Below are 23,977 nucleotides of genomic sequence, written 5' to 3'. Positions count from 1 at the left end.
TAAGCAACTTTTCACCTAACTTCAACTTTCTAAGAACATGCCTGCCCTTGGGCAATTGTAGAGGTTAAAAATAAGCAGGCCAATACCATCCCTCCGAAGCCATGTTATTTCCTTGTCTGTAAATGACCAAAATCAAAAGAATTCCAGTGAGTGGAAGCCTCTGTACTCCTGGTGTTTTCTGACATAGGAGCCCACCCCTCGCATTGTAGGAGGCTCAGCGGTGTCTCTAACTTCCGCCCACTACAGTCGGCAGCGGTCCCCAATTGTGACGACCGAAGATGTCTTGGGATAGTGCGACATGTGCCTTGGGGGCAAAACCATACCTGCTTGAAAGGAATGAATTCAGAGCTGCCACTGCTCATCCTGCATACCAAAACTCGATGGCCTTTGATGTTACTTCTCCAGCTCACTGAAATCACCTGTTGTTTAGCTTTGTACCTTAATTTATAGTAAGTGAAATATCCAGTTTATGGAATTGTGAAGTATTATTTAAGCAACAAAAGGAATTAGAGGGCAGCTCTAATTCCTAGGACTTCCAGTCTGCTTGGTGGACATCCTAGTTTGGCCCAGACCTAAGCTGGTTTCCTCTCAAATGGACTGAACTGTTTCCAGAGACAGCTCTGGAGTGGGAGGACTAACTTTCCTTACCTTGGGTTTAACTCTGGGTCACAACGAGACCCCCCAAACCACCAGATGTTGTATAGACTCAAATTAGAGACCACATTCTGACTGCAATGGTCTGGCTACAACACAAGTTAGAGAGCAAGGATTCCTTCATTTTCTGGCTTCTTATCACTTACACAAGTCAGGCTAGAACATTGTGCCCCTCTGCTTTGGTCAAAGAGGATGAAGTGTACCACGACCCCAAACCAAATTAAAGAGAAAGCATGACTCTGCTGACCAAGAAAAGGGTTATTATTCCCTTGCTAAGTGTGTTTAAACAAGTCACTCAGAAAACTAGGAAAAAAATTCCTGTGAAAAATAGGAGGCACAGTACTGACTTATCTTAAGAGGCCTTTTAAGAAGAATGACTTAAGATTATAAAGCATTTTTCAAATACACAAAGTGCTTCATAACAACTCAGTAAGCTTTAAGGAATGCTTTTTCTAGTACATCACTTTTTTTGTTGTATAAAAGAAAATACCCCAATTCAAAGGGTGGTAGCATATTTGATATCACCACTGTTTAAGAGGAATGGAGTTACAGGAATGAGAAGTATATAATTAGTAAATAATCCCTCTCAACAGTGAGTTAAGCAGGAAAGCCATAAGGGGGTGGGGGGTGGGGAAGCAGCCGGAGGCAACACAATCAGTGCATATCAGAAATGCTTTTTTATTTTTTATTTGAAAACAACTTAAATTTTTAGACAAATGATTTTAGTATATAAATTTGATTTTGTTTTTATACAGAATATAAAGATTTCCCTCATTAATCTTCCACGTGAAGGGTATTACAAGCCTGAAGGGAGACTTTTCTGCACACAGGTGTGTATCTTACACACAGGGGACTGGAAACCAATGGTGTAGTGCTTCTACACATAAATTAGGTCAAGGGACATCACATATTAAAAAGGATAAGAGAATTATTCTAGTTAATCAGATTCAAGAAGCGAACAGGACACAAAAACTGTGCAAATAAGACCAAGTCAGTAACTTTAGTTAGGACACTGCGGGTTATACTGGAGTAACAGGTCTGCGAGGTGATCATGGGGACCACATTAAAACAGCAAGGAAGAGCTATTTATATAGAAAGGCTGGAAGGAGGGATTTTCACTAAAGCAAATTAACTTCTTGTCAACTGCCAAAACAAAACCAAACCAAACTGAGCATATGGATGTTAGTATACCAAGGGCACGTTATACCAGTTTTTGTGCGGCATGCTGAGAGTTAGTTAGAACTTCTTCACTGGTGCGTATGAACCATTAATAGTCACGGAGAGGTGTGTTTTTTTTGTTTTTTTGTTTTGTTTTGTTTTGTTTTTGCCCCTTCTCACCAAATTTCAGGCATGTCTTATTTTAGATGGAGTATAGCTTTTATCTATAATTTCATCCTGTAAAAACATGTGAAGACAACGTTCATTCTGTGCCAGAGGATGACCAGCGACCCTAGGAATTAAAAAACACACACTTAGTCCAGTATTTTTCAAAAGCAAGCCTGGTGGGTCAAACACACATTTTCTAAGGTTAAGAAGAAGCATGTATGATTTAGTAATAATAAGTGTTATTCTGGACTGCTCACAAGGCTATGCTCTCTCAGCAAATGGTTGATACTTCCTTTCCTTTGGCTCACTGGGGTCATTTAGAAAACATTTAATCACCTGCTCTGCACTGCTTCTGGAACAAGTGACCAATTCACTTCTTTATATATTACTGGGTATATTCACAAGAAACCTAAATGAATTTTAATGTCAAAAGTGAAACATGTCATTAATTCTACAAACACATTTTAAAGAAGGAAAAGCTACAGGATCAGAATTAGAAATATACTGAAGTTCACTAAAGCTCAAAATATTAAGAAAGAGGTGTAAGTGTCCAGTTTTTTCTTTTTTTCTTTTTGGCTTGCTTTAAAGGTTTCCATTGCAGACGACACATAAGATACAGATGGGTGACCAGACTTCTATCTCTGAATTACAAAACCACCTCAGCTGGCGGTGTTCCCTTCTCCTACAGGAAAGCACGTTCGTAAGACAACAAAAGTGACGTGCTACAGCACTTAAGTAAAAGTTTAAGGCGTTGTACAACTTTCCCTCCTGTTTAACCACTCACAGATCTTCAATCTTTATTACTAGGTTAAAAACTGAAGTGTTGATTAATACGTAAGCTCACACAACCATATTCTCCAGCATTTGATTTTATTTGGTCAAATTTAAGGCCAATGCACAATTACAGCGATCCCTTTCCTGGCAGAATTCTATTACTTTGGTTTTTAAAAACTGCTGCATTTCCAAAGGAGTAAAATTAAAAGCTAGAAATTTGGTTTAAAAACCAAAATCTCAGGTCTTCTTACATTTTGAAAAAAATACATTCTGCCATGAACATTTTAAATGTGTACCTTTACATAAGACATGCTGATAATACCTCCATTTGCAATCAAACAAAGTGATTGCAAGTGTACTGTAAGTTTTATTGTTCATGCTAGAACATACCTTAAATGAGAGAGAATCGTAAGTAAAACTGTATTTTTTAAATGCTGCAATTTTAAATGTAATTTGCATAAATTAACTATGAAAAACAAATACAAAACTTAGGTCAACACAAAGCTACTCATTTTAATCACTCAAGTGTGTTAATATTTATCACATGATCTTCAACTTGTTACATACTTCTACTTTATTCAAATGGCACAAACAGGAAATGGCCAAAAAGAAAAGTAGTGTTACCGTTCAGCTTAATACCTAAACTACTAGTGTTCACCTGAAGTCGTCTCAGAACACTATTCCCTCTTAAACCTCGAGGTACAGAAAGTACTCACTTGTTTATAAACTGCTCCAGTCCTTGCTTCCTTTCTTCAATAAAATTATCATCAAATATTCCATCATCTCCTCTAAAAGGAAGCTGACGCAAAAACGCTTTTCCAGGGAGCGGGGGAACTACAACCTGAAAAAACACAGGAAAGAAAGCTCTTGAAGATGCTGACCGGGTTGTGAAAATTTATAGAGCATAACACGAAGACAAGTATACGTTCACTAGGACAGCCATTCCACTGTTACACCAGTTTAAATATAAAAGAAAATCAGTAAAAAACACACTGAAAAAAGATTCAACGTTTGGAGGCAAGATAACCGAAACGCAGAATAACCCATCAGACTACGTACGGCTCCTCAATGGCATGGCCTGGAGCTTAATTATCGTTCTCCCGAACCCGTCGAGGCACAAGTGTACCAAGAGAACACTCGAGCAATGCTACAGGAAAGGCTGCGATGCCTCCAGACAGTCCAGATGCCACTTAGGGGAGACAATGCTCCTACAGTTGAAACTGCAGAGACCACGATCAACTTTCAATTACAACAGTAACAAACCTCTCCAGCCTGGGCAGGTAAGAAGTCCATGGTCTCTTTCTTCCACCTCATACCATCTGCAAATAGTCTTTCCTACTTGTGTTCGAGCAGCATTTAAAAAATAAAATACTCAACAATTCTGTCACCACTCTACCATTTTCTAGGCTAAGAAACAACTTTCTCCCACATCCACTACCCTCTCTCTCCCCAAGGACCTGTCATTCCTTTCTTCTGACAAAGGAATATCCTAATTTTCCCCTTCAGAGCCTAACTGTCCTCTAGGACCAACTCATACTGATCTCTCTCCAGATCAGGAATTACCTGGAGCTCAAATATTTGTCTGAGTTAAACAGCTTAAAAGTTAAACAGTTAAAAGCTCTATTTCACAGGCGAGTTTGGTTTCTCAAACTATGGCACTATTAACATTTTGAACCAGGTCATTCTCTGGGGCTGGGGTGGGGCAAGGGAGGGCTTTCTTGCACACTGCATAATGCTTAACAGCATTACGGGCCTGTACCCACCAGGCTGGCTGGCACCCAGGAGCACCCCCTTGTTGTGACAATAAAAACTGTCTCCAGACATTGTCACATGTCTCCTGGGGGACAAAACTGCCCCTGGTGGAAAACCACCAACTTAAGCTACTAATGCCTTCACATAACGATCCCGTCTCAGGTCTTAAAATTTTAAGAAAGCCTGGGCACAAAACAGAAGCTCAAAGACCTGTTATATGACTAACCATTTAGCTGGATCCGTATCTTACACAAAACAGAAAAGGTGTAAGGAAACAATTCAGACAAGAAGAAATATAAACAGTAAACACCAGTAATAAAATTATATGCATTCTATAAACGTTAAACCCTTGATGCAGTTTCTATCCTAAAACAAAAAGAAATGAACTAGGGTGAAAAAAGAAAGATCAACACAGGGCGCCTGGGTGGCTCAGTGGGTTAAGCCTCTCTGCCTTCGGCTCAGGTCATGATCTCAGGGTCCTGGGATCAAGCCCTGGATTGGGCTCTCTGCTCAGCAGGGAGCCTGCTTCCCTCCCTCTCTCTCTGCCTGCCTCTCTGCCTACTTGTGATCTCTGCCAAATAAATAAATAAAATCTTTAAAAAAAAATAAGATCAACACAACTTCATACAGAATAGCAAAGAACAAAATAAAAGCAAAAGAGAACAGAAAGCCAAATGCCCAACATGAACTTCCTAATTCCTTCCCAGATCCATCGACTCTTCTCCCCAGAAGACCAATGATTAAGACGTCTGAAGATTTACCTTCCTAACTCTGCCTTAGCATTCTCGAATCTCTCTCCCTATATCAGCATTTGGGAAGCTGAGTGTTAAAACCTGCAGGGACCATACAACTGAGAAGCAGAGACTGTGACCACTAACTGAGCTCCAGTATGATGGCTATCTGATGGGCAGGGAAACACACCTGTATGGATAAAGCTATTGTTAAAAAAAGAAGCCAGAACTATACTAAACAAATAACTACCATTAATTCAGGGCATAATTTAGCATGAAACTTAAGATTACTATGTGTTATCTGCAGAGATATATTCTTCCTAACATAATATTCAAAGCTGTCACTGAAATGGATGGTGAGGCTGTAGGATTAATAATCTACAAAAATCATGAGTGGCTTGTTCGGCTAAGATTCCAAAGAGCCTCTTCAACATCAAATTATTTTTGCTTAAGCCGTGTGAAACGATCTCGTTCGAGTATACTAAACATCACCTACTTTCTAGCCTCAAAAACCATATTTTGGTTAAAAGTACTAATACGTAAATGAAAATAACTGTTTTTAGCAATACTGTAATACAAGTACAACCTTCACAGTAAACCCTTCAGATATTTAACTGGCCTATTACTAAAATGCAGTATTGACCTTCAAAGGACAGTAATTATATGAAAACAATCCATAAAATGCAAGATTTTTGCAAATCACATGTCTGATAAGGAACTTGTAAGACTTTTTAAATATATTCTAGATACAACTCAATAATAAAAAGACAAAACATTCTATTTTTTTTTTTTTTAAGATTTTTTATTTATTTATTTGAGAGAGAGAGACAGTGAGACAGAGCATGAGCGAGGAGAAGGTCAGAGAGCGAAGCAGACTCCCCATGGAGCTGGGAGCCTGATGTGGGACTCGATCCCGGGACTCCAGGATCACGCCCTGAGCCGAAGGCAGTCGTCCAACCAACTGCGCCACCCAGGCGTCCCAAGACAAAACATTCTATTAAATGGGCAAAGGATCTGAAAAAAGTATTTCTCCACAGAAGATAAATAAATGACCGATAAGTGCATGGAAAAATGATCAACATCACCAGGCCTCAGGGAAATGAAAATCAAAAGCACACTGACCCCACACCTCACACATGCTAGGCCAGCTACAGTAAAGCAGCTAGCTGTAGAGGCACTTGGGCGTCTCAGTCGGCTCAGGTCATGATCTTAGGGTTGTGGGATTAAGCCCTGCATGGGGCTCTGCACTCAGCAGGACTCTGCTTGAGATTCCCTCTCCCCCTGCCCCCAAAGCGTGCATACATACTCACGCTCTATCAAGTAAGTCTTAAAAGAAAAAAAAAAAAAGACAGATATTAGTGTTGGTAAGGACAAAGAGAAAAGTGGGACTCTCAGACACTGGTGGGATTGTAAAAATGGTATAGCTGCTTTGGAAAACAGTCTAGGAGTTCCTTAAACAGTTATCACAGAACCCAGTAAATCCACTCCTACGTATACACTCAAGAGAAACAGAAACATATGTCCAAAAAACCCTGTCCCAGATGTTCACAGCAGCGTTATCTGCAACAGTCAAAAGTAGAAACAACCCAAATGTCTACCAACTGACGAAAGGATAAATAAAATAAATAAATAAATAAAGTGCATATCCATACAACAGAATATTTGGCAACAAAAAGAAATGAACTACGGAAAAAAAAATGAGGGAGTAATGTTAAAAACACCCTCAGTGAAAGAAGCCAGACACATCAGACTCCATACTCTATGCTATTTATATGAAATGTCCAGAACAGGCAAGTCCATACAGAAAGTCAATTAGCAGTTGTACAGGCCTGGGTGAGGAGGGGCCAAGGGAGAAATTGGTAGTGACTACTAATGGGCATGGGGTTTCTTTTATGGAATGACTAAGTTGTTCTAAAACTGACTGTAAAGATTGTTGTACAACTTTGTGAATATACTAAGAACCAATTAATTTTACTTTAAATGGGTGAACTGTATGGCATGTGAATTCTATGTCATTGAAGCCATTATTTTTTCCAGAAGTGAGGTCTACATGCCCCAAATGTTTATTAAACACTCCAGGCACCACATACTATGTTAAGCAAAGCCTAAAACCTATCAAGACACTTCTTCCCATCAATCAAAGACAGAAAAATACTGCATCATTTCACTTATGTGTGGAATCTAAAAAAATGAGACTCTTAGCAACAGAGAGTAGCAGATTAGTAGTTGCCAGGGGGTGGGGGATGGGGGAAATGCAGGCTGCTGGTCAAAGGGTACAAACTTCCAGTTATAAAAATGTTCTGGGAGTCTAATGTAGAGCATGGTGACTAGAGTTAACAATACTCTAGTGTACATTTAGAAGTTCCTAAGACTGTAGATCTTAAATTTTCTCACCACCACCAAAAAAAACCAGGTGGGAGGGATAGGGTGATTGGGTTATGGTTATGGACATTGGGGAGGGTATGTGCTGTGGTGAATACTGTGAATTGTGTTAAGACTGATGATTCACAGACCTCTACCCCTAAAGCAAATAATACATTATGTGTTAATAAAAAAAAAAAATTAACAACTATGTGAGGTGGATATATTAACTAAGCTTACTGTGATCATCATTTCATAATATATACATATAACAAATCATTATGTTGCCCGCCTTAAGCTTACACAGTGTTATTTGTCAATTATATCTCAAAAAAGCTGGGAATTCTTCCCTGTGGTCATAAATAATTTGTTACCCAAAATGTTCCTAACTTGTTTTGTACATTTAGATCTTCAGACCATCCATAATTTATATATAGTAAGTTATAAATTTTTATTCCTAAATAGCCAAAATGTTTCAATCCCATTTACTGAATATAAATTATTTTCCCTACTGACTGACAATGTCATTTTTGTTACTAAATTTCCCATAAACATGCAAGTCAGCCCCTAAGTTCTATTACATTCTGCTAATCTATCTGCTTATCTCTAAAGCAATACCAAACTGTTTTAATTACTGCAGCCTTAAGAGAAACTCTGATGTCTGCAGGAGTTCCGTACATGCTGAAAATAATTTTTGACTCTTCTTGGGGTTCTCTTTGATTATAAAGCTCATATATAAATCTGTAAGTTTATTTAAAAAAAAAAAAAACCACTAAGATTTCTATCAGAGGAGATAATGCTTTGCTTTGATCAGGTCTACTGCTAAAATGTCACCTCTAAGTGAGGCCTTCCTCTGACAACTCTAAAAAAGAGTACTCTCCTGGTACTCCCTACTTCCCTTGGTGTTTGTTTTTTCTTTTTCCTTCTTTCTTTTTTACAGGCTGTATTTATTTATTTAACAGACAGAGATCACAAGTAGGCGGGGGGGGGGGGGGGGAGAAGAGCAGGCTTCCTGCTGAGTAGAGAGCTGAATGCAGGGCTCTTTGATCCCAGGACCCTGAGATCATGACCTGAGCCTAAGGCAGAGGCTTACTTAACCCACTGAGCCACCCAGATGCCCCGGTTTTTGTTTTCTTTAGAGCATATCACCATCTGACATACTAGATATCTATTTTTTCTGCTTTCCCATCACCGCCAGCCGACTTCCCCAACAGATTATAAGGACCATGAGGGACGCCTGGGTGGCTCAGTTGGTTGGACGACTGCCTTCGGCTCAGGGCGTGATCTTGGAGTCCCACATCAGGCTCCCAGCTCCATGGGGAGTCTGCTTCGCTCTCTGACCTTCTCCCCTCTCATGCTCTCTCTCACTGTCTCTCTCTCTCAAATAAATAAATAAAATCTTTAAAAAAAAAAAAAAAAAAGATTATAAGGACCATGAAAGTGGGGTCTTAATGTGTTCACAGATCTATCCGTAAGTCAAAGGACATCCAGGATAGCTCTCAAATGTTTACAGAATAAATTAATCTTCAAAAGTGAATATTCCAAACCAAGAATGTAGCATTTCTATTTATTAAGTTATGCTTTTGTCTTTCAGTAAAGTTTTGAAGTGTTCTTTACATGGGTCTTATATTTCTAGTTTTATTCATAGATATTTTATTCTTTGATATTTTTTTGAGCCAACTGATTCTGCTTTACATTTCGATAGAATGCTATGATTTGTGTAATATATCGCTCTTCTATTCAGCCACAGCTATCTGGTTAAGGAAGTTTTCCTTCCATTTCAACTTATCACACTTGAGAAATGAGCACAAGCGAGCCTTCACCTGCTTCAGGGCTCCAACACACCAACTTCTGATGTCCTTCTGACACCAGGCTGAAATTAGGGTCATTAGAATGAGACCTTGCCTTGCCGTAATTTTTTTTGCAGCCAAAGCCACTAAATTTTAAGAGAAGAGAACTCTTACCAAAGTATACAGCAGTGTTTTTAAATTGCATGTAGCAACCAATGAGACCATGGCCATCATTTGAAAGCTAAGCTGAACAGTATCAGCACATATCACAGGTAAGTGCTGGTTTATGAAAACTCTGGTTATATGTACATGTGTGACGATGAAAAAGTGTATTATGAATCAGTAAAAGAAAAAGAACTGAAAATACAATGACATATGAGATGTACTGAGGAAGAGAAACTTAGGAAGGTGTAGGGAAGGGGAGGGGCAAGACTGAAGAGGAAGGTGAGGGAAAGGAAGGAAGTAATAGCAAAAGAGTTCTGAGAAGTAAGTGTTGGCCAAGTGTGAGTCAGTAAAGGCCTCAACTGGGCCACTAAAGTAGACAAGGGAAGAATGAGTTTTAAATAAAAATTACAGCCTTCCCCCATCGCCCAAAAAATAAGAGGAAACTGAACTACCAGAAAAAAAGAAATTATACTTGCTTTTACCCCCTTCATTCAAGGTCAGTTTTCTGAAACATTAAAATTCAGAGTCTTTGGCTTTAAAGTCCCATTACAAATGGTTCTTACCTTGCTCTCTCTTTCTAATTCACTTCGCAGCCATTCAAAGTCACTGTATCTTCTTCTAACGGTAGATTCCTTCAGCTTGAAAATAGGCAGATTTGTCTGAAATTAAAAAAAAAAAATCACTCCTAAGCTGAAGCACAGGATAGGGACTTCAAAAACAGAGCTGGGGCGAGGAATCTGTCTGTCAAACTGATCACATGGCAGGCCTGGTTACCTTAAGAAAATCATGAAGTTATTACGATGACATTTTGCCTCTAACAAAACAAAACTTGGCTAAACATTGTATTATATACGCTGTAGTACAACTTTTAAAAACGCACGTCTGCACATATGCTTTAGAAGGTTATTCTGCCTGAGGTCAGTTACGTAAATACAGGGCATTTTTCCTATTTTGGTGAGCTGTAGAAATGTCAAGTGGACAGGAGTGGGATAAAGCTAGCTCCGATGGCTGTCCGGCTTAGACAGTACTGTACCATACAGTGCTCAAAGGGGGGAAGAGACCTTAACTATTTTGACATGATATACAAAATATTTTATTGTGATGACTGGATTAGATGTTTCACAATGAAAGAAATGAATGAAGGATTATGTTTAATGGTCTTCTAAAAAAATGCGAGAAACTAGCTGGGAAAGAGTGCAAAGTCTGCACTATTACTACTACTAGGAAATCAGGAGTCAATCACATTAGATCGAGTTCATAGATCCACAGCTTTATAGACTGAGGGCAAGTTTAAGAACTGAAAACATAATGCCCAGAACTCTGAGGTTACGCTGGAATGGAGACTGCTCTTTACAAGACTGCAAGGACCACTTATGTCTACTTCTAAAAGTAATAAAAAGGATTTGTTATCTTTTACTGATCCCTAGAAAAAGAGAAAATACACCACCAAACCCACTTTAAAATGGCTCATGATTAAGGGCTATTAGCAGAAGCCCATGACTTTTTTAGCAAGAACAGAATTTAAAGTGCACATAATATCACAAAGTTTATAGGGGACAAAAATGACCTAACATAATTAATGCCGTACCATACTGAAAATGCTATTTAATATTATATACTCATGGGTTATACTTTGTCTCTAATTTGCTCTTCGTACTTGTAGAACAGCAAACCGTTTTACAACTGAAAAGAAAAGTTAAGTGTCACCAGAAGAGCCATCAACCATCATGTAAACCTTACTCTTCAGAAAATGTCGATCGTTTGTTAAACTTAATGCCACTGATAAATAATTGTCATTCAGCACAAGAAAAGCTTTTTATTCAGGGCCCTAAACCCACTTTGTAGTAGATTTTAGTTTTTTCCAAAGTGTATTAACTTCTCCATGCTGTATACTTTATAGCTTGGAATCTTCTACAGATGCTACTGGGCATAACACTGGATAGGTTTCAAGCGTGAAACCGAATCTCACAAGAGGTTTAAAAGCACTTGGATTTTCTTTCCCAGGTAACCACAACATTTGTTCATTGTATTAATGACTAAGAGCAAAATTGCACCTAACAAGACTCTTATTATACTAAAAGTCAAGCTTATATTTAGAGATGCTGGCTTGCTGTTTACAGAAGGGTATTCTCATTCCCCACAGGGAATAAAATTAGGTCCCCTGGGGAGCAGGATGATAATTCCCAGAAAGAAAGCACTGGATTATTTCTCTCTAATTTCATCCATTGGCTTTTTAACCAAGTTCACCCTTCCGCATTAAAATATTAAGTCTTTGTAAGTGTCTAAAGATAGAAAGGCTTTTACAGAATTGAGTGTTTTCTGCAGGTGAGATTTTACATTTTGAATTCCCTCCTCTCAAATTACTTTACAAAAGGGATTAGCTGCTCTCTTTATTCAATACGTTAAGATCAAGCTTGTGAAAAGAGTTCCCTGCGAATTTTCATACTTCTGGGTACGGAAGTCCATAAAGTTAATCTCTGAAACAACATATCAAGCTTACAGGTACAATGTTGAGGGAAGAGTGCCAATTCAGCTCATTTTACCTTCCATTTTCCCTTTTGAACTTTTGACACAATCATGATTATATCTGATTCACTTTAATAGAAGGGGAGTGGGAAGGCGAAAAAGTCCGTTCCATTCTATGATTAGCTAGTAATTTTTTTAGAATATATATAAAAAAGGTTCACAGTTAAAGAAAATTCTTCTATTTAGTCTGCTCAGCAGGCTATGCTTTCTCTTTACATGATGATTGCTTTAAAGTTTTAATAAAGTCACATCATGTAATTCTTATTATTATTTACCCATTGCATTTGGAGTGGCAAGTTTGCCTGTTAACTTCCTCCTGATCAACACAACTTGATCAAAATAAAAATGAAAAAACGTGGAGGTGTTTTCTTTAAACCACTGTTGATTATAAACTCTTGATCAGTCACTTTCAACTTATTTAACCCTCATAAAATGTTCCATTTTGTTTTTCTAAATAGAGAAGAGTGAGGGTGATTACTTTTTTGTTGTTGTTGTTAACTACAGGTTTAGGAGGATTCAACTATTTTTACAATTTGGGAACATTTATAAAAGGGCTAGTGCTAGGTAAGTTGAGGACATGTAAAGACTGAGATGGAGTCCTAACCCTCTGAAGCTTGTATTAGGAAGGTTAAAGAATAAGAATACAAAAAATTTATGTGGTTAAAAATACCATACACCATAAACAAAAACAAAGTTGAAAGACCAAGAACAAACTGTAGACAAATATTTGCAACATAAAACAAAGGGATAATTGTATTAAAATGTAAAGAACTTAGAGACCAATTAAGAAAAAGATGAATAACCTGACAAAACAGGCAGAACATAGACTAAAGGCCAATAACGTTCAACCAACTTCACTCACACAAGAAATGCTAGTTGAAACAGTAAGATCCTATTTTCATTCAGACCAGCAGGTATTACATTTTAATACCTAGTGATGGTACAGAGACAGACAGATGGACAGACACTTGAAAAATCTGGTTGACTGGAGCAACCTGTAAGGAGGGCATTCTGGTAACACCTCTCACTCTTTCAAATGCATAGATCTTAAAAATAAGATGAAAACAGGGAGGCAAACCGTAAGAGACTCTTAACTGTAGGAAACAAATTGAGGGAGGGCTCCTGGAGGGGAGAAGCGTTGATGATGCGGCGGTAACTGGGTGACATTAAGGAGGGCACTTGATGGAATAAGCACTGGGTGTTATATGCAGTTGATGAATCATTAAATTCTACCCCTGAAACTAAAAACAGTAATAAAATAAAGGCATATATCCTCTAAGCCAACAGTTCCACTAGGAATTAATCCTACAAATATTTCCACATACACAAAAAGATACCAGTATTGTATCATAATTATATATCTCAGTAGTTTACTTAAGCATTGTTCATGTGATAATAAAACAAACAAAATCTAATAAAACTGCTACAAACATAAGTGAAACTTTATACAGCTTTTACAAACTAAAATTCAGCCAAAGGCTGATCAGAAAGCCTGAGATGTGTTAAAGAGAAGTTTAAGAGCATGTGACCTTTTTTTTTGGAGTATGTGACTCTTGATCTCAGGTAATGAATTCAAGTCCCATGTTGGGGGCAGAGATTACATAAAAAAGTAAAATCTTTAAAAATAAGTTTCCTAACAGTACATACAGTATGATACCATTTTATGATACCATTTGTATAATTAAAGCATAAGGGAATTGATACTGGATTTGGCGAGTATTCTCTTAACACATGGAGTAAGCCACACTGTAGGAATACCTTGCAAAAAGTTAAATAGTGTGAGCTACATGCTGAGTACACTAAAGCGTAGGTCATGGGAAAACTGAAAAGGTTAAACTATGCCCTGAGTATGTGGCTAAGGTGTGTCTCTGTGAGCATCAGGATTACTAAACATCTCTGAACAGGAAAATAACTTTGAAATAGAAAAACAGAAGAGAGAAACTGCCACGAAGTTGAAGCCACAGAACTGGACAGATTAGCTACATGTTTGTGCATGAGGGGCCTAACAACGGGTGCCGTTCCTAAGTTGGTTCCGTTCTCATCCCAAGAAAGAAAATTTTTTTGTGACTATGTATGGTAGGAGATGTTAACTAGACTTACTGTGATCATTTCACAAAGTATGCTAAATATGGGATCACTCATTACGGTGTACATCTGAAACTAATGTAATATGTCAATTATTATTATTATTATTAGTTTTAGTTTTCTTTATAGTTAGGTAAGCTCTCCACCCAACATGGGGCCCAAACTAACAACTCGTGAGACCAAGAGTCACTAACTCTTCTGACTGAGCCAGGCAGGTGCCCCATGTCAATTATATCTTAAACAAACAAATAAACAAAAAAGAACAGCTGTTCTAGCCACTTCTAACGTTTATCCGGCTTGAAGAAAATGCACAAGAGTCAGACTACTGAGGCAAATTAAAGCAAAAGTTCCTAATAGATTTTACTTTAGATTTATTTAAAAATGCTTTACAGTCTTATCCAGAGAGAAATAAAGTGGTGAATTCTGAAATTAAATGTAAATCAGACTTCAGGGGCGCCTGGGTGGCTCAGTGGGTTAAGCCGCTGCCTTCGGCTCAGGTCATGATCTCAGGGTCCTGGGATCGAGTCCCACATCGGGCTCTCTGCTCAGCAGGGAGCCTGCTTCCCTCTCTCTCTCTCTCTGCCTGCCTCTCCATCTACTTGTGATTTCTCTCTGTCAAATAAATAAATAAAAAATCTTAAAAAAAAATGTAAATCAGACTTCAATATGGTTAACTTATTTAAATGACTAAAACTCTGAAACTTCCAAAAGGCAACATTTAGTATTCTCTCATCCTGACATTCGTATTTCCCCCGTAGTTGTTCTAAATTGCTCAGACTGTGCATAAACTAGAAGCCACTATTTTCTGCCAGCTACTATTATTTTACCTATAGAACCACAGTTATTTTATTTGTAGGAACAGTGATCAGAGGCCCGTAACATCAGAGATAAGTAAAATAAAGCCCATCATCAGGCAAGAACCATAAACTAAGCCATAATCTTCATTTATGTGCACAGGTACCTATTACTAGTAAACGCTGAAGGTGAGTGTGAGTAATCTTGGTCTTTTTTTTTTTTTTTAATTAAATTTATTTGACAGAGAGAGAGAGAGATCACAAGTAGGCAGAGAGGCAGGCAGAGACAGAGAGGGGGAAGCAGGCTCCCTGCTGAGCAGAGAGCCCGATGCAAGGCTCGATCCCAGGACCCTGAGACCATGACCTGAGCTGAAGGCAGAGGGTTAACCCACTGAGCCACCCAGGCACCCAACCTTGGTCTTTTCAATAGCATCCATGTAACTGTGAAAGTTGTACAACTTGTTTCATTATAAATCTGAAGCAAGACAGAGGCGCCTACAAACACATCAACTATTCCTATAGCATCTCTGTAAGAAACCCAGTATTAATAATAATTTGAAGCTATGTCAGGGCTATGGCCCAAACTTTACATTTAAAAAGCAAAGAATTATAATTATCTGCCTCTTAAAAAGCTAAGCAAGTTGCCAGGAATTCATTAAGTCTGTAGAAACAATTTTATACACTAGGGAATCTGGGTGGCTCAGTTGGTTAAGCATCTGCCTTCAGTTAAGATCATGATTCCGGGGTCCTGGGATTGAGCCCTGAGTCAGGCTCCCTGCTCTGCAGGGAATCAGCTTCTCCTTCTCCCTCTGCCACTGTTATGCGCACGCTCTCTCTCTCAATCTCTCTCTAATAAATAAATAAAATCTAAAAAAAAATCCAAACCCACCAATTTTATTCACCATTCCAAAATCTTTTTAATTATTACAACCCAAATACTAGCTAATGTGTCAGCACTACTTATTGACACTTTTGGGGGGGGCACCTGGGTCGCTCAGTTGGTTATGCATCCGACTCTCGGTTTCGGCTCAAATCAAGAACTCAAGGTCATGAGATCAAGCCCTCTAGTGGGGCTCAGTGGTCAGTGCAGAGTTTTCTTAAAACTCTCCCTCTGCTCCTCCCCACCACTCTAAAATAATTAAAATAAATAAATAGAAAGATAGATAAATAAATAAATGGTGCAATGTTAACAAGTCAGAGAGAAAGAGACAAACCAAAATCTCCACTCTGTATCTTACCACTACTAAAATCAATGACATCAATAGTTCTTTTTTTTTTTTTTTAAATTTTATTTATTTGAGAAACAGAGAGAGAACATGACCGGGGGTGTGGGGAGACTCCCACTGAGCAGGGAGCCCAATGTGGGGCTTGATCCTGGGACTCCAGGATCATGACCTGAGCAGAAGGCAGACGTTTAACCAACTGAGCCACCCATGTGCCCATCAGTGGTTCCTAAATCCAGTTATGCTTCAGAATTACCTAGGTACCTTTAAACAATTTCTTAAATGGAAGTATAACATATGAGCAAATAACACTGAGGGTATAGCTTGGTTAAGTTTTCCGATGGTAGCAATTTGGACAGTCTTTATAATCAAACAAACAAAAACAGTCTTGAGGCCTGCCTCAGAGCAACTAGATCAGTTTCAAGGGGAATGAACCCTTTAAAGATTTTACTTACTTTATTTTTTTAAAGATTTTATTTATTTTACAGAGAGAGCACATGCGACCACAAGCAGGGTGAGCGGCAGGCAGAGGGACAAGCAGGCTCCCCAGAGAGCAGGGAACCCAATGCAGGGCCTGATCCCAAGGCCCTGGGATCATGACTGGCACTGAAGGCAAATGCCTAACTGACTGAGCCACCCAGGTGTCCCAAGACATTTTTTTTAAGGTACCCCAAGATTTCAATTATTTTAGAGAAAAAGAGAGAGGGCAAGTTCAAGGAGAGGCAGAGGGGAGGGAGAAGAACAAGCAGACTCCACACTGAGTGCAGAAGCAGGACACAGGATTTGGTTCTACAACCACAAGATCATGATCTAAGCTGAAATCAAGAGACCAATGCTGAAATGACTGAGCTACCCAGGCGCCTAGGGAATGAGCCTTTTAAAAAGGTTCCCCAGATGATTAATATACAAATTTAGAAACTTATTAACTATAACATGTATGACTGGTTCAAACAGTCACCCAACAAGTAGCTAAACCAGTGCTCAGATGGAAATCTACAGCTGTAAATGTCTACATTAAAAAAGATGAAATATCGGGACGCCTGGGTGGCTCAGTTGGTTAAGCAGCTGCCTTCGGCTCAGGTCATGATCCCAGCGTCCTGGGTTCGAGTCCCACATCGGGCTCCTTGCTCAGCAGGGAGCCTGCTTCTCCCTCTGCCTCTGCCTGCCTGTGCTTGCTCTCTCCCCCTCTCTCTCTCTGATAAATAAATAAAATCTTAAAAAAAAAAAAGATGAAATATCTCAAGTGAATAAACTTCCACCTTAAGAAACCAGAACAAACTAAAAACAAGTAGAAGAAAGGAAATAATAAAGATCAGAGTGGAAATCAGAGTGAAAAACAACTGAGTGGAAAACAGAGAATAGAAAAACAGAAAAAATACAAATGAAAAGCATTCAGGGGCACTGGTGGCTCAGTGGCTGAGCATCTGCTTTTGGCTTGAGTCATGATCCCAGGACCCTGGGATCAAGCCCTGCATTAGGCTCCCTGCTCAGCGGGGAGTTGGCTTCTCCCTCTGCCCCTCACCCTGCTTCTGCGCACTCTCTCAAATAAATAAAATCTTAAAAAAAAAAAAATTCAATGCTTCAAATAAAGAAATGAAATTTTAATCAAATTTAAGATTTTAGGGCTCCTGGGTGGCTCAGTGGGTTAAAGCCTCTGCCTTCCGCCCAGGTCATGATTCCAGGGTCCTGGGATCGAGCCCCACATCAGGCTCTCTGCCCGGCAGGGAGCCTGCTTCCTCCTCTCTCTCTGCCTGCCTCTATGCCTACTTGTGATCTCTGTCAAATAAATAAATCTTTAAAAAAAATTTAAGATTTTAGGGGCGCCTGGGTGGCTCAGTGGGTTAAGCCGCTGCCTTCGGCTCAGGTCATGATCTCAGGGTCCTGGGATCGAGTCCCGCATCGGGCTCTCTGCTCAGCAGGGAGCCTGCTTCTCTCTCTCTCTGCCTGCCTCTCTGTCTACTTGTGATCTCTCTCTGTCAAATAAATAAGTAAAATCTTAAAAAAATAAATAAATAAAAAAAATAAAAAAAAAATAAAAAAAAAAAATTTAAGATTTTAGTATCTTGTTTTACAAAACTTTATAGTACTCATACTATTCCTTCTGCAGTCAAAGAAAATTAAAGTCAGTAACCCTACTCTTTCTCATTCTGTCAAATCTCACATTTAATACTGAATCTCACATTTATAAAATCTCACATTTTATACTGAATCAATCATTCAGTATAAAAGTACACACTTTATGATATTCTATATTACAACAGTGGTTAAGAGCTCAGTCTGTGTCTAGGTTCAAATCCCAGCATGGTCACTTAGCTGTATGAATTGGGCTAGTCAATCTATTTTTTAATTTGCTCATCTATAAACTGGGGATAACAGTGTGAGAGTATATAAAAATAAATGGTTTAGAAGTTGAACTAGCACAGATAATTTCTTTTCTACTGCTTGGGAAATCATTCAAGGGATAAATATTTTGAAATAAATTAGATATGTGGTTCTTTTTTTTTTTAGATATGTGGTTCCTAAAGGCCATGTTCTTTTTTTTTTTTTTTTTTAAGATTTTATTTATTTATTTGACAGAGAGAGATCACAAGCAGGCAGAGAGGCAGGCAGAGAGAGAGGAGGAAGCAGGCTCCCTGCTGAGCAGAGAGCCCGATGCGGGCCTCGATCCCAGGACCCTGAGATCATGCCCTGAGCCGAAGGCAGCGGCTTAACCCACTGAGCCACCCAGGCGCCCAGGCCATGTTCTTATAACCCTATCTCGTACTGCTGTTGTAATGATGAAATGAGGTATTACATATAAACACGCTAGAACCCTACATAGCACCCAACTGCAAAGTCTAAGTTGCTTTTCTTACATCACCCCTTTTGTATCAGCAAAAATTTCTATTATAATACCCTCCTTTACCTTTAACCAACTGCTGTTACTGTTATATTTGCTTTCTTTTTTTTTTTTTTTTAAAGATTTTATTTATTTATATGACAGACAGAGATCACAAGTAGGCAGAGAGGCAGGCAGAGAGAGAGGAAGGAAAGCAGGCTCCCCACCAAGCAGAAAGCCTGATTTGGGGCTCGATCCCAGGACCCTGGGATCATGACCTGAGCCGAAGGCAGAGGCTTTAACCCACTGAGCCACCCAGGCACCCCTACATTTGCTTTCTTAATCTTCTGCAGCAGTTATTTCTGCTGAACCATTTGAGAGTAAACTGCAGACATCATAATCCGTTACCACTAAGCACTTTGGTGTGCATTCCCTAAGAACATTCTCTTATTTAACCACAGAACAAGGACCAAATACAGGATATTTACATTTGATGTACAGTCTGTATTCAACTTTAACAGTTGTCCCTTTAGAACTTTTTAAAAATTGGAATCTAATTAAGAATCAAGCTCTGCCTTGTTGGGTCTCTGATCTTCAATTTAGAACACTCTTCCTGATGTTTTGCCATTCAAGACGCTGACAATTTTAAACACTGAAGGCCAGATATTTGAGATGCATTATACATTTGAGTTTGTCTGTTTCCTCTTAACCAGCCACATGTCCTGCATTTCTGGCAGTAATGTTCCTAATGGCTGGAATGCTGAATCTGTCTCAGCACATCACATCAGAAAGACATGATGTCAGTTTGTCTTGTTCCTGGGTCATCTGATTAAGGTTAAGTTAGCCAGATTTCTCCAGTGTAAAGTTACCTTTTTTCCTTCTTTACAGTAAGTCTTTTTCTTATTCTTGTACTTGCCCTTATAATAAAATTTAGGGCCATTTGGAATTTATCCACCTAAATTTAAAGCTCAAGAACTGTCAGAGCATAAAATGAATTCTGCTTCTTGGAGAAATTCACATTTTTAGGTGAAGTTATATGCCTGACTTTAACCATAAGGAGATGAGCTTACTGGACTACCAAATAATAGCACCAACATACAGATATGTTAAGGACATCTGGTTCACAATTTGACTTAGTAAACAGATCCAGAAGAGGACTGATAGTCTATCTGGCTAAAATGAAGCCTTAGGAGAATATTTGTACTTGCCTTAGGAGAAATTCAGGGTGATTCTCAAGCTTCTGTGTATCAATTGCAAGAGGAAAATATATTTTGCAGAGCACATGACAAGGTAACGGACTAATTATACAAGATACCTGGTATATTCAGAAAACTCGAAAAGAGTTTAAGACTAAAAACTTGAAGAAAACTATTCAGTATTGTCTTTTATGTTATAATAATATACCAGAAACAAAACTCCGAAGGGATGAAACGTGATGTCTGTATGCCTGCACTGCACGACTGCTATCTAGTGGTGAGCACGGCATAACCTACGGACACGCTCAGTCATTAAGCCGTACACCTGAAACTAACATAACACTGCTGCAACCGCACGCAAATATAAAAAATTTTAAACCCTACCATTTATATAAGAGAGAAACCAGCCAATGTCCCAGAAGGTGTTATTAATGACACAGAGTAAAATCTTCAGAAATCCAAACAGATACTACACACTATAGAGCAGAGTTTGGAAACCATGGTACAGACCACTATTTTAGAAAATCAGTGCTCCCTTCACATGTAAGCAGAGGAAACTGTCAAATTGGTCTCCAAAAACCTGAGGCTGACATGCTTCCACAGGCTGACCTATTAAAAGTCAGCAGCTCACAGATACCCTATATGTAACCTGATGATCACTGATAGCCAAAGAGAAAACCAAGCCTCAAAATGTGATCACATGAATATAGCTCAACAATAGATATTAGAAAAATGTTTACTAGGTGTTTCTAGTATTTCTTCAGATAGTGTCATGTATACATTTGAGAAAAGAGACTGGCAACAACATCAAAAGTATACTCAATAGACCACACTCTATTTAACCAATCCTAAGAGATGTAAATGGATGCCTCACTCCAGTTCTCATTAAACGGCTGCATTTCTCCAAATATCTACATCTAGAGATAAAGGATAAGCTGAGAAGTGCTTAAGCTATTACCTCTCCCGTCAGTACTTTTGATACTTGTTTTACCCCATCTGGAACAGCATGAATAACTGCAGATATGGTTTATAACCTAGATGAACTCTAAATATGGCTGGGGAGAAGTCATTTAAGTGAAGAATAAGCTTTTTAGTCCAGAGAACCTTTGAAATGTAGATTGTCAGTAAGCCAAGGTATTTAGTTTAGTTTCTTTCTTTAAAAAAAAAAAAAAAAAAAAAAAAGGACATGGCTTTCCAGTGATACAATTTCCCATTATTTTAAAAGAAGTATCCTTTTTTTTTTAATTGAAGTATAGCTGACATACAGTATGATATTAGTTTCAGGTGTACCACATGAAAGAAGTATCCTTTACAGCATAATATCCAAAACAGTAGAGAAGAAATTATCTAGACTTCTTTAATGCATAAATCAAGTAATTCCATATACTTTTTCTACTTTGACCATATTCTTCATTTGTGAATTGGCAACAAGACTCATTTGTGAGCCCATGAAAGGTTTTCGCCTTTAAGGAAACCGCAGTAATACTTCTACTGTAAAGAAAAACTGGTTCCTCATAGTTCATGAACATTTATATCATCCCACATAGGCTTCTGAAAGAAAACTGCTTATTAACAGTCTGTGACCTTTTGTGAACTATTTTAAAAGTGCAAAACTATTTTCTGTATCTTCCTAACTTGTCTCGTGGTGAGAACTGTCTCAAGAGCTGTAAACACCCCCCATTCCCACATATCCCAAGTGCCACAACCTACAGAATCTCATTCGCATTAGTCTGAGGTGGAACCTGGACATCGGGGTTTTTAAGCAATTCTAAGGGGCAGCCAGGGTGAGAATCACTGCCCCAGAACCCCTGCCCTACACCTACTAACTGTGAGACAGGGAAAGGGAGCTAAGGAATCTGCATGATGACCCTGTCGTTTCAGTTTAGCCAAGATAATTACAGGCCATGGTATTTTACCTCTTCAAGGACAGTGATTTGGAACTAACCTTTATGACACTAACTGGAAATGTGATGCAAAGTCATTGTAGGTAAAACTGTAACGGGGAAACCGGCAGAAGAATATTAGTTAAGCACCTACTCAGTAAGTGTATTCTGAACAACTATATACGCAACATCAGGCACACGCGGACTACAGGGATCTAAACAGGATCTCCCCCTCAAGAGCTATGCATGGCATGAAGCTGGAAGGTGGGAGGGATTAAAGAAGTAGAGTAGAAATAAAATAATTTAAGGGGTACCCGGCTGGCTCAGTCTGTGGAACATGCAACTCTAAATCCTGGGGCTGTGAGTTCAAGCCCCAAGCTGGGTGCAGATTACTTAAAAATTAAAAAATCTTTAAAAAAACCCACACCAATATACATATGAAAAATACATTAGGTTAAGTTTGCATGATAGGCTCATAAAAAGTATCCTTATAATTCAAAAAATTAGAACAGTAATACACATTCCTTTCTAGATATTTCATTTTGATACATATCCTTTCAGACTTCTATATATACAACTTCTATTTTTATTAAATATGTTAGGAGAGTCTCATTTGTATCATTAACAGGATTATACAGACGCTATCTCCATGAGAGGTGGGTCAAACAATGATGAAGCACACAGTTCTGGAACCAGACAATCTGGTTTTAATCCCAACTCCTGCATTAACCAGCTACCTCACCCTTGGCAAAATGCTATGGAAGAGAGAGTTAGATGAAGCCTTGATACAGATCCAGGGAATTTATATACTTTCCTTAAGACAAACCCCTGAAGGTGAAATAACTGAGCCAAAGGCTATGAATGCTAATGCTTCACAATGGCCTCAAGGGAGGCTACTGAACTAGACTGAGGAGGTCTGGAACTGGAGCAGGCGGTTACTTTGGTTACCTGAAGTCAGTCATGCTTTCTGTATCCTTTCCCCTATTGACTCGGCCATGTAACCGCCTTTGATGAATGGTACATTACCAAGTATTTGTGAATTGAGGCTTGTCCTCTTGGAGCATCTGTTCACGAAAAGACATTCTCTCTTGGAACCCAGACACTATTCTGTTAGAAGTCCAGCTATTCACATGAAGGAAAACTCAGGACCTGATCAACAGCCCCAGCTGAACTCCCAGTTGGTGCCAGCACCAACTTGCCAGCCAGCCATATGACTGACTCATCTTGGAAATAAATCCTCCAGCCCCAGTCAAGGTGCTCCGGCAGATATCAAGGAAAACACAGATAAAACTGCTCCTTCTAAGACCTGACCAGCTCCATCCACATAACTGCAAATGGCAAGAGTCCATTCTTTTTGATGGCTTAGTAATATTCCATTGTATGTGTTTGAGTGTACATGTATACCACTTCTTTATCTATTTATCAATCTATGGATATTTGGGCTCTCTCCATAGTTTAGCTATTGTAGATAATGCTGCTATAAACACTGGGGTACACATACCCCTTCAAATCAGTATTTTTGTATCCTTTGGGTAAATACCTAGTAATGCAATTACTAGATCATAGTTTCTATTTTTAACTTTTGAGGAACCTCCATACTATTCTCCAGAATGGCTGCACCAGTTTGCTTTCCCACCAACAGTGCGAGAGGGTTCCCCTTTCTTCGCATCTTTGCCAGCACCTGTTGGCAAAATCTGTTGTTAATTTTAGCCATTCTCACAGGTGTGAGGTTTCTCAATGTGGCTTGGATTTGTACTTCCCTGATGATGAATGATGTTAAGCATTTTTTCACGTTTGTTAGCCATCAGGATGTCTTCTTTGGAAAAGTGTCTACTCATGTCTTCTGCCCATTTCTTAACTGGATTATTTGGGTCTTCTGGGGTTTTGAGTTTGCTAAGT

At 38.8% G+C, this 23,977-nt stretch overlaps 1 protein-coding gene across 1 annotated transcript in view; it reads right to left on the bottom strand.

Annotated features, from left to right (window-relative positions):
• Positions 1-1,312: 1,312 nt before the first annotated feature.
• SNX3 (sorting nexin 3) overlaps positions 1,313-23,977 on the bottom strand; it is a 40,185-nt gene continuing 17,520 nt past the window's right edge. The window contains exons 2-4 of the mRNA XM_044244555.1: positions 10,117-10,212; positions 3,471-3,595; positions 1,313-2,104 (exon numbers count right to left, since the gene is read on the bottom strand). Of these exons, the coding sequence (XP_044100490.1) occupies positions 1,999-2,104; positions 3,471-3,595; positions 10,117-10,212 (327 nt within the window). The 3' untranslated portion in view covers positions 1,313-1,998. The remainder of the gene's footprint in view (positions 2,105-3,470; positions 3,596-10,116; positions 10,213-23,977) is intronic.

The sequence above is a fragment of the Neovison vison genome, chromosome 1, assembly GCF_020171115.1.
Source record: "Neovison vison isolate M4711 chromosome 1, ASM_NN_V1, whole genome shotgun sequence".
In the NCBI taxonomy this organism is placed as follows: domain Eukaryota; kingdom Metazoa; phylum Chordata; class Mammalia; order Carnivora; family Mustelidae; genus Neogale; species Neogale vison.
Note: the sequence above shows the minus strand (reverse complement) of the source record. Positions and strands in the feature narration are given on the sequence as shown.